Source organism: Bos taurus, chromosome 5, assembly GCF_002263795.3.
Source record: "Bos taurus isolate L1 Dominette 01449 registration number 42190680 breed Hereford chromosome 5, ARS-UCD2.0, whole genome shotgun sequence".
Classification (NCBI taxonomy): Eukaryota; Metazoa; Chordata; class Mammalia; order Artiodactyla; family Bovidae; genus Bos; species Bos taurus.
Genome location: NC_037332.1, coordinates 112,796,535 through 112,813,554, shown reverse-complemented (window position 1 = coordinate 112,813,554; position 17,020 = coordinate 112,796,535). Strand labels below are relative to the sequence as shown.

The 17,020-nt window shown below is 48.1% G+C and overlaps 2 protein-coding genes and 1 non-coding gene across 4 annotated transcripts in view; all 3 read right to left on the bottom strand.

Annotated features, from left to right (window-relative positions):
- Nucleotides 1-452: 452 nt before the first annotated feature.
- Nucleotides 453-949, bottom strand: LOC785386 (large ribosomal subunit protein uL16). The gene has a single exon (XM_005207448.4). It carries the CDS (start codon nt 932-934, stop codon nt 524-526), a length of 411 nt encoding a protein of 136 aa, XP_005207505.1. The 5' UTR covers nt 935-949; the 3' UTR covers nt 453-523.
- Nucleotides 885-1,019, bottom strand: LOC112446857 (small nucleolar RNA SNORA70). The gene has a single exon (XR_003034943.1). It is a non-coding gene; the product is annotated as a small nucleolar RNA SNORA70 (small nucleolar RNA).
- A 930-nt stretch (nt 1,020-1,949) lies between these two features.
- Nucleotides 1,950-17,020, bottom strand: part of MEI1 (meiotic double-stranded break formation protein 1) — a 56,199-nt gene continuing 41,128 nt past the window's right edge. Inside the window, 10 exon segments of one of the 2 annotated variants that reach the window (NM_001308660.1) lie at nt 1,950-2,118; nt 2,916-3,028; nt 3,228-3,356; nt 5,682-5,788; nt 6,358-6,439; nt 9,552-9,727; nt 9,921-10,002; nt 12,208-12,368; nt 12,652-12,762; nt 14,711-14,815. In NM_001308660.1, coding sequence (NP_001295589.1) covers nt 2,073-2,118; nt 2,916-3,028; nt 3,228-3,356; nt 5,682-5,788; nt 6,358-6,439; nt 9,552-9,727; nt 9,921-10,002; nt 12,208-12,368; nt 12,652-12,762; nt 14,711-14,815 — 1,112 coding nt within the window. In that variant the 3' untranslated portion in view covers nt 1,950-2,072. 2 annotated transcript variants of the gene reach the window in all.

Here is a 17,020-nt window from a genome sequence, read left to right as displayed (position 1 = left end):
GATCCCTGCCGGACGGTCTTCCTAGCGCCCTCCCTGAAACTGTTTTGTCAGCTGAGTGTTTTTCAAACTGTATTTGTCAAAATCAGTTTAGTGGGTCGGGACTAACCCCTTTTTCTAAGTAATGTGCAATGCAGAGCTGGGACATCCCCTACTCGCCGCTTCGATCCACGAAATTCTAAACCAAGCTCGTTGGGTTCTTCCCTGGTCTATGATTTTGTACAGCATCAGTATAGACAGACCCGAGGAGAGCTCCGAAACCGTGTTCAACCCGGTATCCTTGTCTTTTGAAGTAAAACGCTGACTCTAGCGTTAATGATTGGGAAAGGTGAAGATGTATAAACAAAGAATAGCTGTTGGACTAGGGAACTGGTAACAGTTTAGACTATAATTCTGCCACATAGCAGAATCACCCAACTCTCAGTTCCCTGGAAGATATAAAGGTCTGACCCACATTTCTTTTTTTTTTTTGACAGGAAATAGCATTTATTGGTGAGCATGATTAAGGAGGCGACAGCACTGATGCTCATGAGTGCAGGGCCCGCCATTTGTCCAGGGGACCACGATTAGGGATGTATTTGACCCCACAGCCGTCTGGGATGAGTCGCTTTTCTGCCACCATGTTCTCAAATTCATCCGCGTTGAACTTGGTAAATCCCCACTTCTTAGAGATGTGGATCTTCTGGCGGCCAGGGAACTTGAACTTGGCCCGGCGGAGGGCTTCAATCACATGTTCCTTGTTCTGCAGCTTGGTGCGGATGGGCATTATGACCTGGCCAATGTGGACCCTGGCCACTGTGCCCTGGGGCTTTCCAAAGGCACCGCGCATACCTGTCTGGAGTCTAGATTGGGAAACAGCAGGCCAGTCATGAATGCCCACTAGAAAGAGTTGTCTCCAAGGTCCCTTAGGGCAACCTGTACAGGCAACAGGTTGCATACACTACCAAGGAGGCTGCTATCTGCAGCCATTGCACACTGGGCCCCCATGGGGAAAAGAGCACAGTCGGCTTAATTGGCTGCGACTGACCCACATTTCTAAATTGTTTTTACAGGAAGCAGACCACCCCAGCCCCACCCTACCCCACCAAATGAAAACTGCTGCCCACAAGAACCATAGGCCGTTGACTAGCTGAAACCAGAAAATTGATACTTGAAACTTCATCTTGATGCCAACCGATCTGAGAACTGTCCATGGATCATGCCCCACCCCTTGAAGACTATAAAATTCCTCACTAGCCCCCTCCAGGGTGAATCACACAGTCTTGAGGGCATTAGCCCAGTGTGGCCCCTTTTGCCTGGCAAAGCAATAAAAGCTACCCTTTTCTACTTCACCCAAAACTCTGTCTCCGAGTTTCTATTACTATTTGGCACTGATGAACAGTGGCTGAGTTTCCACGAGAGCCCTAGTGGACAGTCGGTAAGGGAGCTGACACTCTGGGTGAGCTGAGCGCAGAACAGGAGTGGGAAGTTGTGGAGAGCAGACATTGGAAGAACTGGGTGCACAATTACACGCTCCAAGGAGATCCAGGAGTGAAAGGCACACAGGGGACCTGCTTCAGCCAGGAAGGAGATGAACTGGAACAGCTCTTTAGTTAGGAAGGCTGAGAAAGTTCTGACCTGCTCACTTTCCTTGCCTGGATATTGTACCTCTCTCCACTTTGACTTGAGGTAAAGCAGCATATAAACTGATCCCAGAGCACCTGGATCACAGCAGCACCAAACATGTGGCCTCTCTCTGCCTCTCCTGCCCCAAAGATAGCCTGACTGATGTCTTCAACTGAGGCGACCAGCTGGTGTAATCAGAACAAGTCCGCCCCCTCTCCCTGAGGAGGCCACCCATCCTGGCTGAGGAACCAGCTGGAGGGAGCCCAGGTAAGTGCCAAGTGACATGTTTTTGGAGAGCCCACACAGGCATCTGAGTGTTTCACTTTATTTCCTGATTCTGTTCCAGTGACGGAGTAAATGGCCCCAGATGAACGGCTGCAGTTGTCACCCATTTCCCCCAAACCACTGTGCCCTGACTTTGTCTTCTCCGGGTCTCAGTTCTCTCTGCTTCTAGGCATCCGGCCGGAGGGTCAGTCTCTGATGTGGGACAGGGATACAGACACCTCTCCCAGGCAGCTGGCAACAATCATGAGAGGAGAACAGCAAGGAGGTGGGGCCAACCACGGGAGAACCATGCTTCTTGGGCCCAAAAGGGCAAAAATAGACAAGAGCAGAGGTGCTCCTGAGAATGATGGGATGGACTCTAAATTTGGGACCTGAATACCTGAGCTCAGTAGTCACTATACATCAAGGAGGGAACTGTTCCATGGAAAGGGGAAGGAGAGTCGTGAAGAGGCACCCCCACCCCCACCCCACGCACCTCCAGACCAAGTGTCTCTGGAGCATTGGAGCAAACCCTCAGAGGGTGGGTGACCACTGCCACGGCCCCTGGCTTTCTCAGGGACCTGCCAGTCACCCAGCACCCTCCCCCATGTCACACTCAGGGCAGCATCTGTGCCAACTGGGCTTAGGCAACTTTCTCCAAAGCTCCTAGGGAAGGGGTAACTCCCTCTGGGTTTGGTGATAAGACTTTGGAGATGGTAAAATCTGGGGTCAAATCCTGATGCTATCAGTGTGGATCCGGGCATGTCATTTAACCTCTCTGATCTAAGTTACTACTGCATTAACACCCCTAGCTATCGTGAGGATTCAATACAGTGCATGTAACATGACTGGTCCTTGGTAGGAACTTAACAAACAGAACAAGTCATTGTCACTGCTCCCATTGTTAATTATTCTCACTGACCCTTACTTGCCTTAAAAGGACAGGGCTGTGGACAGGGTACCTCTCTACTCGGAAGCATGATGCCGTGGCCTCCCATAGCCTGGGTGACCATGTACAGGCCAAAGCTCCAAGATGCAAGAAAGGATACAGCATGTCCTGTAGGGGTGGCTGGGCCAGGGAGGCCCTGGGGGAAAGACTCTCCAAGGAGGCCTGCAGGGTCTGGGCCATGCTGTGGTCAGTCAAGAGGCCCATGCTCTGGACCTGGAGAAAAAAGAGGGTAACAAAGACAGGCTTTCTCAGTGCCCACTCCACACAGGCCCTTTCTGCCCTCCACCCCCTGCACTCCTGACCTCCCATTGGCTATTATGGTTAGAGCTCCCCCTTCCCACCCTGCCCCAAGAGAAGATGGTATAGAGAGTTTGGCATCCCAGTGGCTAAATGGCATCCCCTCCCCACTCACCTGCAGGAAGAAGCCATGCAGTGCCTGGAGTGTGGAGCCAGGGAGGGTAGAGAGGTCGGTCGAAGCTGCGCCTTGCAGAACATGACCCACCTCCTGGGAGAGGATGCTACTGCTCCGGAACCGCACAAACTGGGCCAGGGAGAGAAGCCAAGCATGCAGTGACTCGGCATCTCCTCCATTCACAAACATTTCCTGTGTCCCTGCCATGCCCAGCACTGGGCTGGGGACACAGATTTGAAGCGCACGGAACTGTGCCTTCAAGGAGCTCAGCACTGGTACACACAGGTGGGGTTGTCTTGGGACAGTGAAGTCAGGAGGACTGCGAGTCACTGAGAGCTGGCCCTGAGGGCCCCACAGCCCTGCCTCTCACACTGGACTGCGTGTGGTCACCCCCGCCCGCCACCCTGTGCTTGTGTACCTGCTGCTCTCACCTCGGTGCCCGCTATACTTTCCCTTCTCCTTATCAATTAATCCTTCAAGGTTCGGGCAAAATGTTACCTTCACTACTGAGTGGTTTCTTAATTTTATTAAAGATATATAGGCATTAACTCTCCCTCCATATGCTAAAGCCTTTGAGTGCGTGGATCACAACTAGCTGTGGAAAATTCTTAAAGAGACGGGAATACCAGATCACCTTAACCTGCCTCCTGAGAAATCTGTATGCAGGTCAGGAAGCAACAGTTAGAACCAGACATGGAACAACAGAATGGTTCTAAATTGGGAAAGGAGTACATCAAGGCTGTATATTGTCACCCTGCTTATTTAACTTATATACAGAGTACATCATGAGAAATGCCGGGCTGGGTGAAGCACAAGCTGGAATCAAGATTGCCAGGAGAAATGTCAATAACCTCAGATATGCAGATGACAACACCATTATGGCAGAAAGCGAAGAGGAACAAAAGAGCCTCTTAATGAAAGTGAAAGAGGAGAGTAAAAAAGCTGGTTTAAAATCCAACATTCAAAAAACTAAGATCATGGCATCCGGTCCCATCACTTCATGGCAAATAGATGAGAAAACAATGGAAACAGTGACAGACTTTATTTTCTTGGTCTCCAAAATCACTGCAGATGGTGACTGCAGCCATGAAATTAAAAGATGCTTGCTCCTTCGAAGAAAAGCTATGGCCAACCTAGATAGCATATTCAAAAGCAGAGACATTACTTTGCCAACAAAGGTCTGTCTAGTCAAAGCTCTGGTTTTTTCAGTAGTCATATATGGATGTGAGAGTTGGACCATAAAGGTTAAGCGCCAAAGAATGATGATTTTGACCTGTGGTGTTGGAGAAGACTCTTGAGAGTCCCTTGGACTGCAAGGAGATCCAAACTAGTCCATCCTAAAGGACATCAATCCTGAATATTCATTGGAAAGGACTTATACTGAAGGTGAAGCTCCAGTACTTTGGCCATCTGATATGAAGAACTGACTCATTGGAAAAGACCCTGATGCTGGGAAAGATTGAAGGCGGGAGGAGAAGGGGACAACAGAGGACAAGATGGTTGGATGGCATCACTGACTCAATGGACATGAGTTTGAGCAAGCTCTGGGAGATGGTGAAGAACAGGGAAGACTGGCATACTGCTGTCCATGGGGTAGCAAAGAATTGAGCACAACTGAGTGACTGAACAACAACAGGTATTACCTGTCCCTCCCAGCTCTGGCAGAAACAATTACTCTTTTATTGGGACTTCCCTGTTGGCTCACTGGTAAGAATCTGCCTGCCAATGCAGGGGACACAGGTTCGATCACTGGTCTGGGAAGAGTCCACATGCCGCGGAGCAACTAAGCCTGTGTGCCACAACTCCTGAGCCACCACTCTAGAGCCCCCGAGGTGCAACTGTTGAAGCCTGTGTGCCTAGAGCCTGTGCTGTCCTCTGCAACAAGAGAAGTCACCGCCATGAGAAGCCCATGCACTACAAGGAAGAGTAGCCCCGCTCGCTGCAACTAGAATAAGCCCACGTGCAGCAATGAAGACCCAGCGCAACAGCAACAACAAATTTACTTTTCTCTGGGTTCCCACACCAACCATTGAGTTATTCATTGATCTGTTTCACTATCATTCACAGGCTCACTGCCTTATTGTTTATTCAGTAGATATCCACTGTGTTCTAGGCACTTAGCATTATCTTCTAGTCTTCCATTAATAACATCATATTTTAAGTCTTAGTTTCCTTGTCTATCTCCTTCTCTAGACTGAGGGACCCTTAAGAAAGAACAGTTGGCTCACTGACATCTTTGGTAGCTAGCACAGGATCTGGCATGTGGTGGGCAGGCTCTGGTCAATGTTTCATTAGTGACTCAATAAGAAAGAATGCCCAGGTCTTCTGGGCTGAGATGTGGGCATTTAGAGGAATTCTCTAAGCAGGTTTCTTGTAGGGTGAAGGCCCCCCAGCCCCTCTACCTTCTTGGAGGATGACATTCTTCAGACCACAAGACATCCATTCTACACTTACCAGGGTCATAAGTCTCAAGATTTCAGGTTTGAGGAAGGAATTCTCTCCAGCTTCCAAGAGAGTAAACATCAAAAACCGATTCCAGGGCTGGCAGGCCACATGGAGGGCTATAGGAAACACCAGTCACCGTGTTGTTAATGCTGCTTTTCCAAAGACTGTGGAACACTGATAAAGAAAACTCTCCTATTGGCTCAAAAATGGGCTGCTCCACTAGAGGCAAGGCATTGGACAAGCTGACTCCAGGGGTTTCTTTTTTTCCTGGGTTTCCATGCACCCATGCTGCCTGGCACAGGGAGACCATATATCCCATTATATATGGGAGGAGCTCTGCCATGCAAGAGCTATGTGGGGAAAGTTGCTTGACATCCCTGAACCTGTGTCCTCATCTGTATGATGGACATAGCAGTGCCCTTGCAGTATTTTTAAAAAGAATTAAACAAGATGAATGTGAATCACGGCGCTCCCTGGTGGCCTGGTGGTTAGGATTCTGGGCTTTCACTGCCATGACTCAGGTTCAATCCCTGGTTGGGGAATTGACATCTCGCAAGCCAAAAAAAATGAAGAGTGTGAATCACAGAACAGGGAATGGGAGTTTGGGGTGGGAGGGTGTCACGGCAGGTGCTGGCTCCCTCCAACCACCCCCATGGGAACATCAGAGAAGGGGGAGGGTTTGTACCAACGTCTGGGCTCCGGGCATGCACATAGTCAAGCAAGGCCTCCAGGCAGCCAACACAGGCGTGGGACAACAGAGGGTCCTTCTGCAAAGAAACAACAAAACCCGAAGACATACACATCAGATTTCGCTGCCAACCCAGAAAAAACATTTGGTTTTCAAAACAACTGGATTTCAGATTGGGGATGTGGCTCTGTAGAAAATCAAGACGTTTGTTGGTTTCACCTCTCACTCACACACACATCACAGTGTGTATACTGATGATTTACCAACGTTTGACAGACTGTTTTGTTAAAGAAAAGAGTGGGCCCTGGGGCCCCTCAAGCAATTCACAAATTACAGATGCTGTAAGAGCCCTGCAGTTTATCTAAGTCAGCGCTGGTAGGTTTTTTCTTAAAGCAGAACCTTTTACCAAACAAAATTTTATGCTCTAATAAGCACATGAAAAGACCTTATTATCACTAGTCATTAAGGAAATGCAAATTAAAATCACCTTGAGATAACACCACATGCTCACCAATAGCTAATTGTGACTGACAATAAATACTAAGTATTAGCAAAAATGTGAAGCAACTAGAATTCTCGTGCACCCCTGATGGGAAGGCGAAATGGTGCAGCCACTTTGGAAAATAGTTTGATGGTTTCTTATAGACATACACTTACCATATGTTGTAGGCAGAATTTTAAGATGGTCCCATGACCTTGCTCCCAGATGTTACTCCTGTGATTAGGTTACATTATATGGCAAAAGGGAGATTGTTTGGGTTGGTCCAATCTGATCACACCAGTTCTCTAAAAGCAGAGTTTTCTTTGGCTAGTGGCAGAAGAACCAGAGAGACTGGAAGTGTGAGAAGGACTCAACATGCATTGGCTGGTTAGAGGATAGAGGGGCCATGTAAGACAGAATAGGGGCAACCTTAAAGAGATGAAAGAGCACCCCCCACACCAAACTGAGAAAGAAGTGTTTCTTTCCTTGATCTCCCAGATAAGCACCCAGCCTGAGCAATAACTTGATTTCAGCCTTGTGAGACTCTTAAGTGAAGAACCTGGTTAAGCCCACCCAGACTTCCAACATAAAGAATTGTCAGATAACAAGTGCGTGCTGTGTTAAGCAATTACGTTTGTGGTGTGTAGATACACAGCAACAGAAAACTAATATGTCATTTGACCCAGCAATCCCACTCCTAGGTATTTTACCCAAGAGAAGTAAAAATGGATATTCACACAAAGACTTGTACTTCAGTCTTTATTCATAACAACCAAAAGTCTGGAAGTCCCAAATAGGTATCAGTGGTGTAAGTTGCTCAGTCATGTCCAACTCTTTGTGGCCCCGTGGACTGCAGCCCGCTAGGCTCCTCCATCCATGGAATTTTCCAGGCAAGAATACTGAAGTAGGTTGCTATTTCCTTCTCCAGGGGATCTTCCCGACCCAGAGATCGAGCCCAGGTCGCCCACATTGCAGCCAGACTCTACCATATGAGCCACTAGGGAAGCAGTAGGTAAATGGATAAACAAATTGTGGTATAGCCACATATTAGGCCGCTACTCACCAATATATAGAAATGATGTACTGATACAACAGTATGAATGAATTTCAAAAGCATTAAGCTAAGTTGAAGCCGACAGACACACAAGGCAACATAATGTATGATTTCATTTACATGGAATTCTAGAAATGGTACAACTGTAGTGCCAGAAAGCAGAGCAGATCAGTGTTTGCCCAGGGTCGGGGATGGGGAGGGGACTGACTACAGAGCAATACACGGGAGCTTTCCGTGGTGCTGGAAACCTATACCATGATTGTGGTGGTCTTCACAGAACTGTATAGATTTGTCAAAACTCATCTAATTACACTTAAATCAGTGAATTTTACTACATGTAAGTTATATCTCAATAAGACTGATTTTTTTTAATGTAATACACCAACAAAAAAAATCCTATGTTCTTCTCATGCTGTCCTTTGGAACACAGCAACCTGGAGGTTAAGTTATGAGGCAGATCTGGGTTTGAATACTTGCTTGGCTACTTACCATCTGCAGGATCCTGGCCAAGGTTACTTACTTTTGCTAAGTGGGGATAAAAAGATTCCTTGGGTTGCTAAAAGGGTTTGATGAGATATGGGTACAGAGTATCTAACGAGTGCTAAGCACTGAGTTAGCACAAAAAAGTGGTGAATATCTTAATGAAATGCATAACAGGGGATACATTCTCCCTAACAACCCCTAAGTCTAGGCCTTGTGTCCTTTCTCCTTCTCCAATCAAAATTTAACTCTTAACCAGTTAAGAGTTGGGCACTTCCAACTTTTTCCCAGGTACTCAATATTGGCCAGTTTTTGCTTGTCCAGGATCCATTCCTCCTTCTTCTGAGAACAATTTTATTTTGCAGAAACACTCCTCTCTTATGTTCAGTCCATGTAAGTTACGGAGAGCTGACCATATGCACCATCCTTCAGGAGAGGCACTGCTGCTAAGTCACTTCAGTCGTGTCCGACTCTGTGCAACCCCATAGACAGCAGCCCACCAGGCTCCCCCGTCCCTGGGATTCTCCAGGCAAGAACACTGGAGTGGGTTGCCATTTCCTTCTCCAATGCATGAGAGTGAAAACTGAAAGTGAAGTCGCTCAGTCGTGTCTGACCCTCAGCGACCCCGTGGACTGCAGCCCCCCAGGTTCCTCCGTCCATGGGATTTTCCAGGCAAGAGTACTGGAGTGGGGTGCCACTGCCTTCTCCACAGGACAGGCACAAGCCAGGCCAATCAGAGCACCCCATGTTTCAAGCAGAGTGACTAGCACATTACCAAGCCAGGCTCACGAGACTCAATTCTGGGGGCTACTGAGAAAGAGAAACTTTCTTTCTGCCAGAAGGATATAGGCCAAGAGCTGCTCTAGGTTATCCTGCCATCCCATGAGAAGAAAGCTGAGAGAAATGCAGAGCCAGGAGACACAGAGATAGAGCTCTGATGATACTGTCTGAGCCTCTGGGATCCCAGATGTGCCTAAAGCCAGTTTTGGCCCCTGGACTTCTCAGTTATGAGACAATTTTGAGTTTTGTTTCTGTCACTGTAACTTTAAAACCAATCAATCTACTCTCCAGGCCTTGGTGGGAATACCAGGATCTTGACAGGCAGTTACCCCTTCCTGCCGTCATCCTGGGAGAAGCAGGCTCCACTGCCAGGGTCCCACTTGACAAGGGCCTTACCTGCACCAGGAGGTTCTGCAGTCCGATGACCAGGGACAGCACTTGTGATGTTCCCAGTGGAGCTAGGACAGTGTCCTCAGGGGCTGGCGGTGACTGGGCCCCTGAGGGCCGTAGGGCAACCAGGGCAGAGGAGAAGTTTTGTTGCAGGGCTGTCCGCAGGAAGCGTAAGATGGCAGCTGAAAGTAGGAAACTCCTTACACCCAGTTCCTGTCTCATTCCCCACCTCCCTGTGCCCAGCTCTGTTACAGGGGGAAGACCATGGAGATATAGTGGGGTGACCACAGGCTGGTCTGGGGGGCGGGGTGGTCCCATCTCAGGATATAGGGGAAAGGTTTTTCTTCTCCCTGCTGGAGGCCCTTGGCCCCACACCTGACAGCAGTGCAGCCTTTTTCTTCGGGACGCTGAGGGCCTTCAGTACTTGGTCCAGTTCCACGGACAATGTCTGATGAACCTGGCAGAGCATGGGGTAAAGGCATAACCCCCACTTTCTGGGAGCCTGGGGAGAAAATAACCTGCCACAATATCTCATACACATACCCAGAAGGACAGAAAAGGCCACATAGGGTCTTGTGAACCTCACCTGGATTTAGGAGCTTGAGGAGGAAAATCAAGCCCAGACCTGGAGAACTCTGCTTCTCCCAAATTTCCCCCATCCTCAGAAAGCATCTGCACCAGGGAGGAACTGATCCTGGCATTATCTGTAGGTCCATCTCTATCTCAGCCCACCATCCACCTAACTCAGACCTGGAGTCAGATGGCCCAGATTCAAAATCCTGGCTCTGCCACCTGCCACGGCTGTGGACAAGTCACTGCCCTGAACCTCTCTCAGCCTGTCTTACGTCCTTCACCTGTGAAACAGGAACAGTACCACCTGCTTTCACTCCTGCCAGAGCCATTGTGAAGAACAGCTGAGGATCAGCGCTGTGAATGAACTCTTTGACATCAAAGCAGTGACCAAACTGAGGGGTTAGTTTAGGCAACAGGCTCAAAGCTGTGTGTGTGCTCTGCTCTCCTTACCCAGAACATGAGCTGCCTTCAGGCAGCTTCTCCTCCACTTGGATCTATCACAGTTTTCCACAAAGCAATTCCTCAAAAATGCTTGTTGGCTGGTGGAATTGGCAGGTTCTAGGCAGAAGAACCAACTTGTATAAAGATATTGAGATGCCATACTAATCTGTTAGTAGAGGAAGCTGTGTGCAAGTTCTGTGCTATCTGCTCAATTTTTTGGTAAATCTAAAGCCGTCCAAAAAATAACAGCTACTAAAAATCAACCAGAATCAAACAAAACAAGGTATGGAGATGTGAAAGAGCACAGTGAACTGGGAAAAGAGCAAGCACGTGCTCTGAAGAGGAGGGCAGAATGACAGGAAGTAAGGCTGCAGAGGGGCCTAGTAGGAAGGGTCTCAGCAGCCACAAAGAGAACAGAAAGGTGCTGAAGGAGAGTGGCCAGAGGGCAAGAGTGGATATACAGTGCCGTGGGGATAGAGAGGCAGGGGGACGGAGAGGCTGGGGCCAGCAGATTGTCAACAGGCCACCTTGGTGGTGAGGATAAATGATCAGGCCTGAACGAGGGCAGAGGGGAGGACTTGGAGGAGAGGCAGTTAGGTGATTGGCTGGGTGTGAGCTGAGGGCCAGGGGAGAACTGATGACATGGTGCAGGCTTCCATCCAGGCAGGTGACTGCAGGGGCAGGTGTGGGCCCAACAGAGAAAAGCAGGAGAGGTTCCTATCCCAAGTTGACCCCACTGGAAACTACCTGAGGATCTGCTATACTGTAGATCTGCCAGTTTACTGAAAGTCTAGAAGCCAAAATTTTAAGACTCACTTCAATTCTATACCAGTGAGTGTTTGCCTGGCATCAGGTTGGCACAGAACTGGGCACAGTGAGGGTACCTCAAGAGCTAGGCAATGGTTTACATCCACCAGGAGTAGCCAGCCTTAGGGTAAACACTCAAAAGTGGGGCAGCCCACAGAGGAGCCCATGCAGGGCACAAGGATGCCAAGGTCATACAAGGGGGAGGAGCTGAGAGGAAAGGAGGTGCTGTGGGTAAGTCCATGGCGCCGCCACTCCCTCATCGCCTTCTCCAACAGTCACGTGACAGCTCCCATGTGTATGGCACGTCACAGCTTACCACCTACCACTTCAAGATCACGGGCTGGATTCTGCCTTCCCGTTCAGCTGGACAGTCCACTCCCTACACCCTGCAATGCGATAGCTCACCACTCTTCAAATACATAAATCATGTCTTAAACTTGCACAGCTTCAGGCCTGTGCTCATCTCATTCTCTTTGCCTAGCATGCTCTCCCCTTTGCCTGGCACAAAATACTTACCTTTCAAGGCTTTGCTTAAAGATTACAACACAAGTTCCCCAAGTGTGGGGTGTATACTGTATTCATTTTTTATTCCTCTGTTCCTAAAGTACTGCCTGGCATGTAGGTGATCCACGTGTGCTAAATGGATCAATGTAAATCAACCTGACAACAGGCTTGCATGTTACTCTCCTGTTTTGTAGGCAAGGAAACTGAAGCTCAAAGAGGTAAATACTTTACTAAGGTTACATAGGTAATAAGCCACAGAGCTGAGACCAGAACTCGGATCTTCATCGTTCCTTTGAGTGACACCCATGACCCAAAGCTACAGGGGTTAGAAACTAACCTGAAGACTGCCTTTGTGCTGCTGGGCAGAGAAGGAGGCAGTGAGCAGCCAGGCGGAGCAGAGGAGCCCGGTCCTGGGAGAGCCCTCCTCAGCCCAGGTTAGCGCCAGCATCTTCTCCAGAAGCTCTATCAGGGCCGTGCTGCTCAGAAGCACTGCAGCGGCTGCAGAGGGTTGGGAAGAGCAGGTAGTGCTCAATTAGTACCCAGAAGGTGCTCCACATATGCTCTGTGAATGAACAAAAGGGTCACCTGGGAGGCTCTAAGGGTCTGAGCTTCGTTTTGGAAGCAAAGGTTATCAGAACCAGAAAGGACCTTATGACCATTCGTTCCAGCCACACACACCTTTATTTATTTTTTTTAAGATGGAAGAACAGGGCAGCAAGAGCCACAGGCACTGCCCAGCACCCTCCCTTCCTCTTCACTCTGCCAGCTCGGGCCCCAGTACCTCTTCTCTGACTGCCCAGTGTGGTCTGGTGAAGGCTGCAGTACAGGAAGTTGAAGGAGGGCTGAAGGATGTCCGAGTCAGCGGGGCTGCATGTCCCACACAGCTTGCTCACTGCAAGAGATCAGAGTCCTCGGGAGCCCCAGTGCTTAGCACTCACACTTCTTACAGCTAATGCCCCTCAACTGGCTAATTTCAGATGTCAGTCTTAGGGATCAAGAACAAACCAAGTGTCCCTGATGTTACTGCCAATGGAAAGAAGCAGTGACAAACCCAAAGACATGTTCACACTCTCCATCAGAACAAACATCAGGCAAGCACCCCCAGGTGCATGTACGAATAGACTGCACAAGTTTAGGAAGTCAAAAGGCAGCCTCTGACAGCACTTGTGCCAACCAGACTCCAGGTTGCAGAGTCTGCAGAGGTTATGTAGGCCAACTTGCCACCATCAGCAGAAAGACGATCAAGTCTCTGAATTCTTCCAGCAACAGGCACTCACCACCTTCCCAGGGGAGGTCTGTAGCTATCGATGTGCAGTTCCCTAAACTTGCCACATTCTCTCTCTCATACCACCTCCATCTAGCTAACACCTTTCCTCCGATTCAGCAATCAAGATTCAGCTCAAAGTTCACCTCCCTCATGAATTCTCCCTTAATCTCTCAAAGCAAGGTTAAATGCCTCCTCTACTCCGCCTGCCTCATCAGAGTGGTTACAACACTGTGGGGTAGACATCTACAGAGCACAACCCTTTCCTCCTGGGAATTACCAGACCTTGCTCCCCTGCCCCCACCATCCTAGATATAAACCTACCTAAGTCTCCATTCACTTTTTTGGCAGCCATATCACACTTGACTTTACATGGCTCATGATCAACCAGACAACCAGGCCCCTCCCAACCATAGCCCCACCCTTGAACCACAGTCTTCTACTCTCAATGCTCTCAAATAAAACTATTCAAGGGTTATATGTAAATATATACTCATTTCACATATATGTTTCAGTCTGTTATGTCTTCCTATTAGAGGCCCTTTTGACAGCTGTTTTTGTCACACACAAACCTCCCTCCTGGCTGAGTGCCGCCTGATAAGACAGGCAGGCAATGACCAGCACCAGGCCAGGCTGGACACTGATCTTCTCATGAGGAGATCTGGGCTCCAGGCAGGGAAAAACCATACTACCCTGTGGCCAGAGGACACGACACTCCACAGGGACTGGAGACACATCATTTTTCCTAATAATTTCAAGCTTTCCTCAACAAATCTTCCTGAGGGTGCTGCCTATGAACTGGTGGCTGCATCAGCGAGCAATAAAAGATCCTAATAAGCGTTGGGGTATGGGGAGAAAAAAGGCCTAGAGATCTGTGAACTGGATCATTAGATCCTGAGTCAGCTGCAGGGTGAGGTGGAGAACAGAGCTTGTGCCAGGAAAAATGAAGGATACACAGACAGTACCCACTGAAGGCCTACTCTGTGTCAAGCACCTTGTGGCATTCTACATTTAAAGTTACTCCTTACATCAACCCTAAATCAGTACACACTGTTATCTTACTTCTGAGGAACCAAAGGCTCACAAAGGCTAGAGGTTGCCCAAGGTTGCATACCTAGTGACTAAGCTGAGAACAAAATCAGGCCTTCTTGATTCTGGAGCTTGTCGCAGTGATTTGTTTTGGTTTTTGTTTTCCTAACATTCCCAGAGAACGAGCAGAAGATCTGGAAGGTCCTTTATCAAGAAGCCCATAGGCAATCAACCAGTCAGAGGACTGTGCGTTAGTTGATTACATACCCTGCAACCCTCCTCCCTCACGTTGCCTTTAAAAATGCTATGTTGAAATCCTTCGGGGAGTCTGGGGTTGTGGGGGGCATGAGTCCCCATTCTTGCATGGCCCTGCAATAAACCTTCTTACTCAAAAAAAGAGAGAGAAGCCCACAGGAATAGACTGACCCACCAGCTTCTTCCAAAAGGTGAAAGGGTGGAAGAAAGGAGCAAGGCCAGTGCTATGAGGGCCGACCCACAGCCCACCCAGCCCTGGGCCCTCAGGCACTGTTCCAAGCAACCAGAGCACCTTGGTGAAGCAGCTTCATGGCCATGCTGTCCAGTTCTTGCTCTGACTCGTTCCTCAGCTGCACTAAGGAGAGGAGGTTCAACAGCAAAGGCAAGTTCCCAGAGGCTGTTAGGAACAAGGAGAGCTGGTCAGGGGAACTTACAGACAGATCACCACCACCACCCAACCAGCGGTAAATAGTTCATTGGGCTTTACCCCTATTTCCTGTCTTCTTTATTTGGAAAAGGGGCAACTGACAGACTGAGTGCCAACTCTGGGTTGGGTAAGAGAATTCATTATCTCACTTAATCCTCTTTAAAATCATGGGAAGCAGGGACTGTCATTTCTATTTTATAGTTAAGAAAACTGAGGCCCAGAGAGGCTAAATGACATCTCCCAGGTCCCACAGCCACTGGCAGGGCCAGGACTTGAACTCAAATCTGAATCCAAGGCTCAAAGTCTTTCCACTATGGGTTTCCAAGATATCTCATGATTCTTTTTTTTTTTCTCATGATTCTTAAACACTATTATCAGTTAGTTGTGGCTTCTCCTTCCCTGAAAAGGAAGGATTCAGCTCCTCCAGATCCCCTTAGCAGAAGATATTAAGAAGAGGTGGCACAGAGAAGAGAATACACAGAAGAACTATACAAAAAAGATCTTCACGGCCCAGATAATCACGATGGTGTGATCACTCATCTAGAGCCAGACATCCTGGAATGTGAAGTCAAGTGGGCCTTAGGAAGCATCACTACAAACAAAGCTAGTGGATGGGGATGGAATTCCAGTTGAGCTATTTCAAATCCTAAAAGATGATGCTGTGAAAGTGCTGTACTCAATATGCCAGCAAATTTGGAAAACTCAGCAGTGGCCACAGGACTCGAAAAGGTCAGTTTTCATTCCAATCCCAAAGAAAGGCAATGCCAAAGAACGCTCAAACTACTGCACAATTGCACTCATCTCATACAGTAATAAAGTACTGTTCAAAATTCTCCAAGCCAGGCTTCAGCAATACATGAACTGTGAACTTCCAGATGTTCAAGCTGGTTTTAGAAAAGGCAGAGGAACCAGAGATCAAATTGCCAATAACCACTGGATCATCGAAAAAGCAAGAGTTCCAGAAAAACATCTATTTCTGCTTTATTGACTATGTCAAAGCCTTCGACTGTGTGGATCACAGTAAACTGTGGAAAATTCTGGAAGAGATGGGAATACCAGACCACGTGACCTGCCTCTTGAGATAACTGTATGCAGGTCAGGAAGCAACAGTTAGAACTGGACATGAACAACAGACTGGTTCCAAATAGGAAAAGGAGTATGTCAAAGCTGTATATTGTCACCCTGCTTATTTAACTTCTATGCAGAATACATATCATGTGAAATGCCAGACTGGATGAAGCACAAGCTGGAATCAAGATTGCTGGGAGAAATATCAATAACCTCAGATATGCAGATGACACCAATCTTATGGCAGAAAGTGAAGAAGAACTAAAGAGCCTCTCGATGAAAGTGAAAGAAGAGAGTGAAAAAGTTGGCTTAAAGCTCAACATTCAGAAAACTAAGATCATGGCATCTGGTCCCATCACTTCACGGCAAGTAGATGGGGAAACAGTGGAAACAGTGTCAGTCTTTATTTTTTTGGACTCCAAAATCACTGCAGATGGTGACTGTAGCCATGAAATTAAAAGACTCTTACTCCTTGGAAGGAAAGTTATGACCAACCTAGACAGTATATTAAAAAGCAGAGACATTACTTTGTCAACAAAAGTCCGTCTAGTCAAGGCTATGGTTTTTCCAATAGTCATGTATGGATGTAAGAGTTGGACTATAAAGAAAGCTGAGCGCAGAAGAATTGATGCTTTTGAACTGTGGTGTTGGAGAAGACTCTTGAGAGTCCCTTGGACTGCAAGGAGATCCAACCAGTCCATCCTAAAGGAGATCAGTCCTGGGTGTTTACTGGAAGGACTGATGTTGAAGCTGAAACTCCAGTACTTTGGCCACCTGATGTGAAGAGCTGACTCATTGGAAAAGACCCTGATGCTGGGAAAGATTGAGGGCAGGAGGAGAAGGGGATGACAGAGGATGAGATGGTTGGATGGCATCACCAACTCAACGGACATGAGTTTGGGTAAACTCTGGGAGTTGGTGATAGACAGGGAGGCCTGGCATGCTGTGGTTCATGAGGTCGCAAAGAGTCGGACACGACTGAGCGACTGAACTGAACTGAACTGAGATCCCCTTAAACATGCCTCCAAAACCCCGTCCTCAACAGAAATGAACCAAATGAGCCATAGTTCTCCACCCACTTCCTCTTAATTGCTTGAAAATTTAAAA

Bases quoted from the DNA above. Each gene is read 5' to 3' on its own strand.
- LOC785386 (XM_005207448.4), bottom strand. From the start codon at position 934: ATGCAACCTGTTGCCTGTACAGGTTGCCCTAAGGGACCTTGGAGACAA.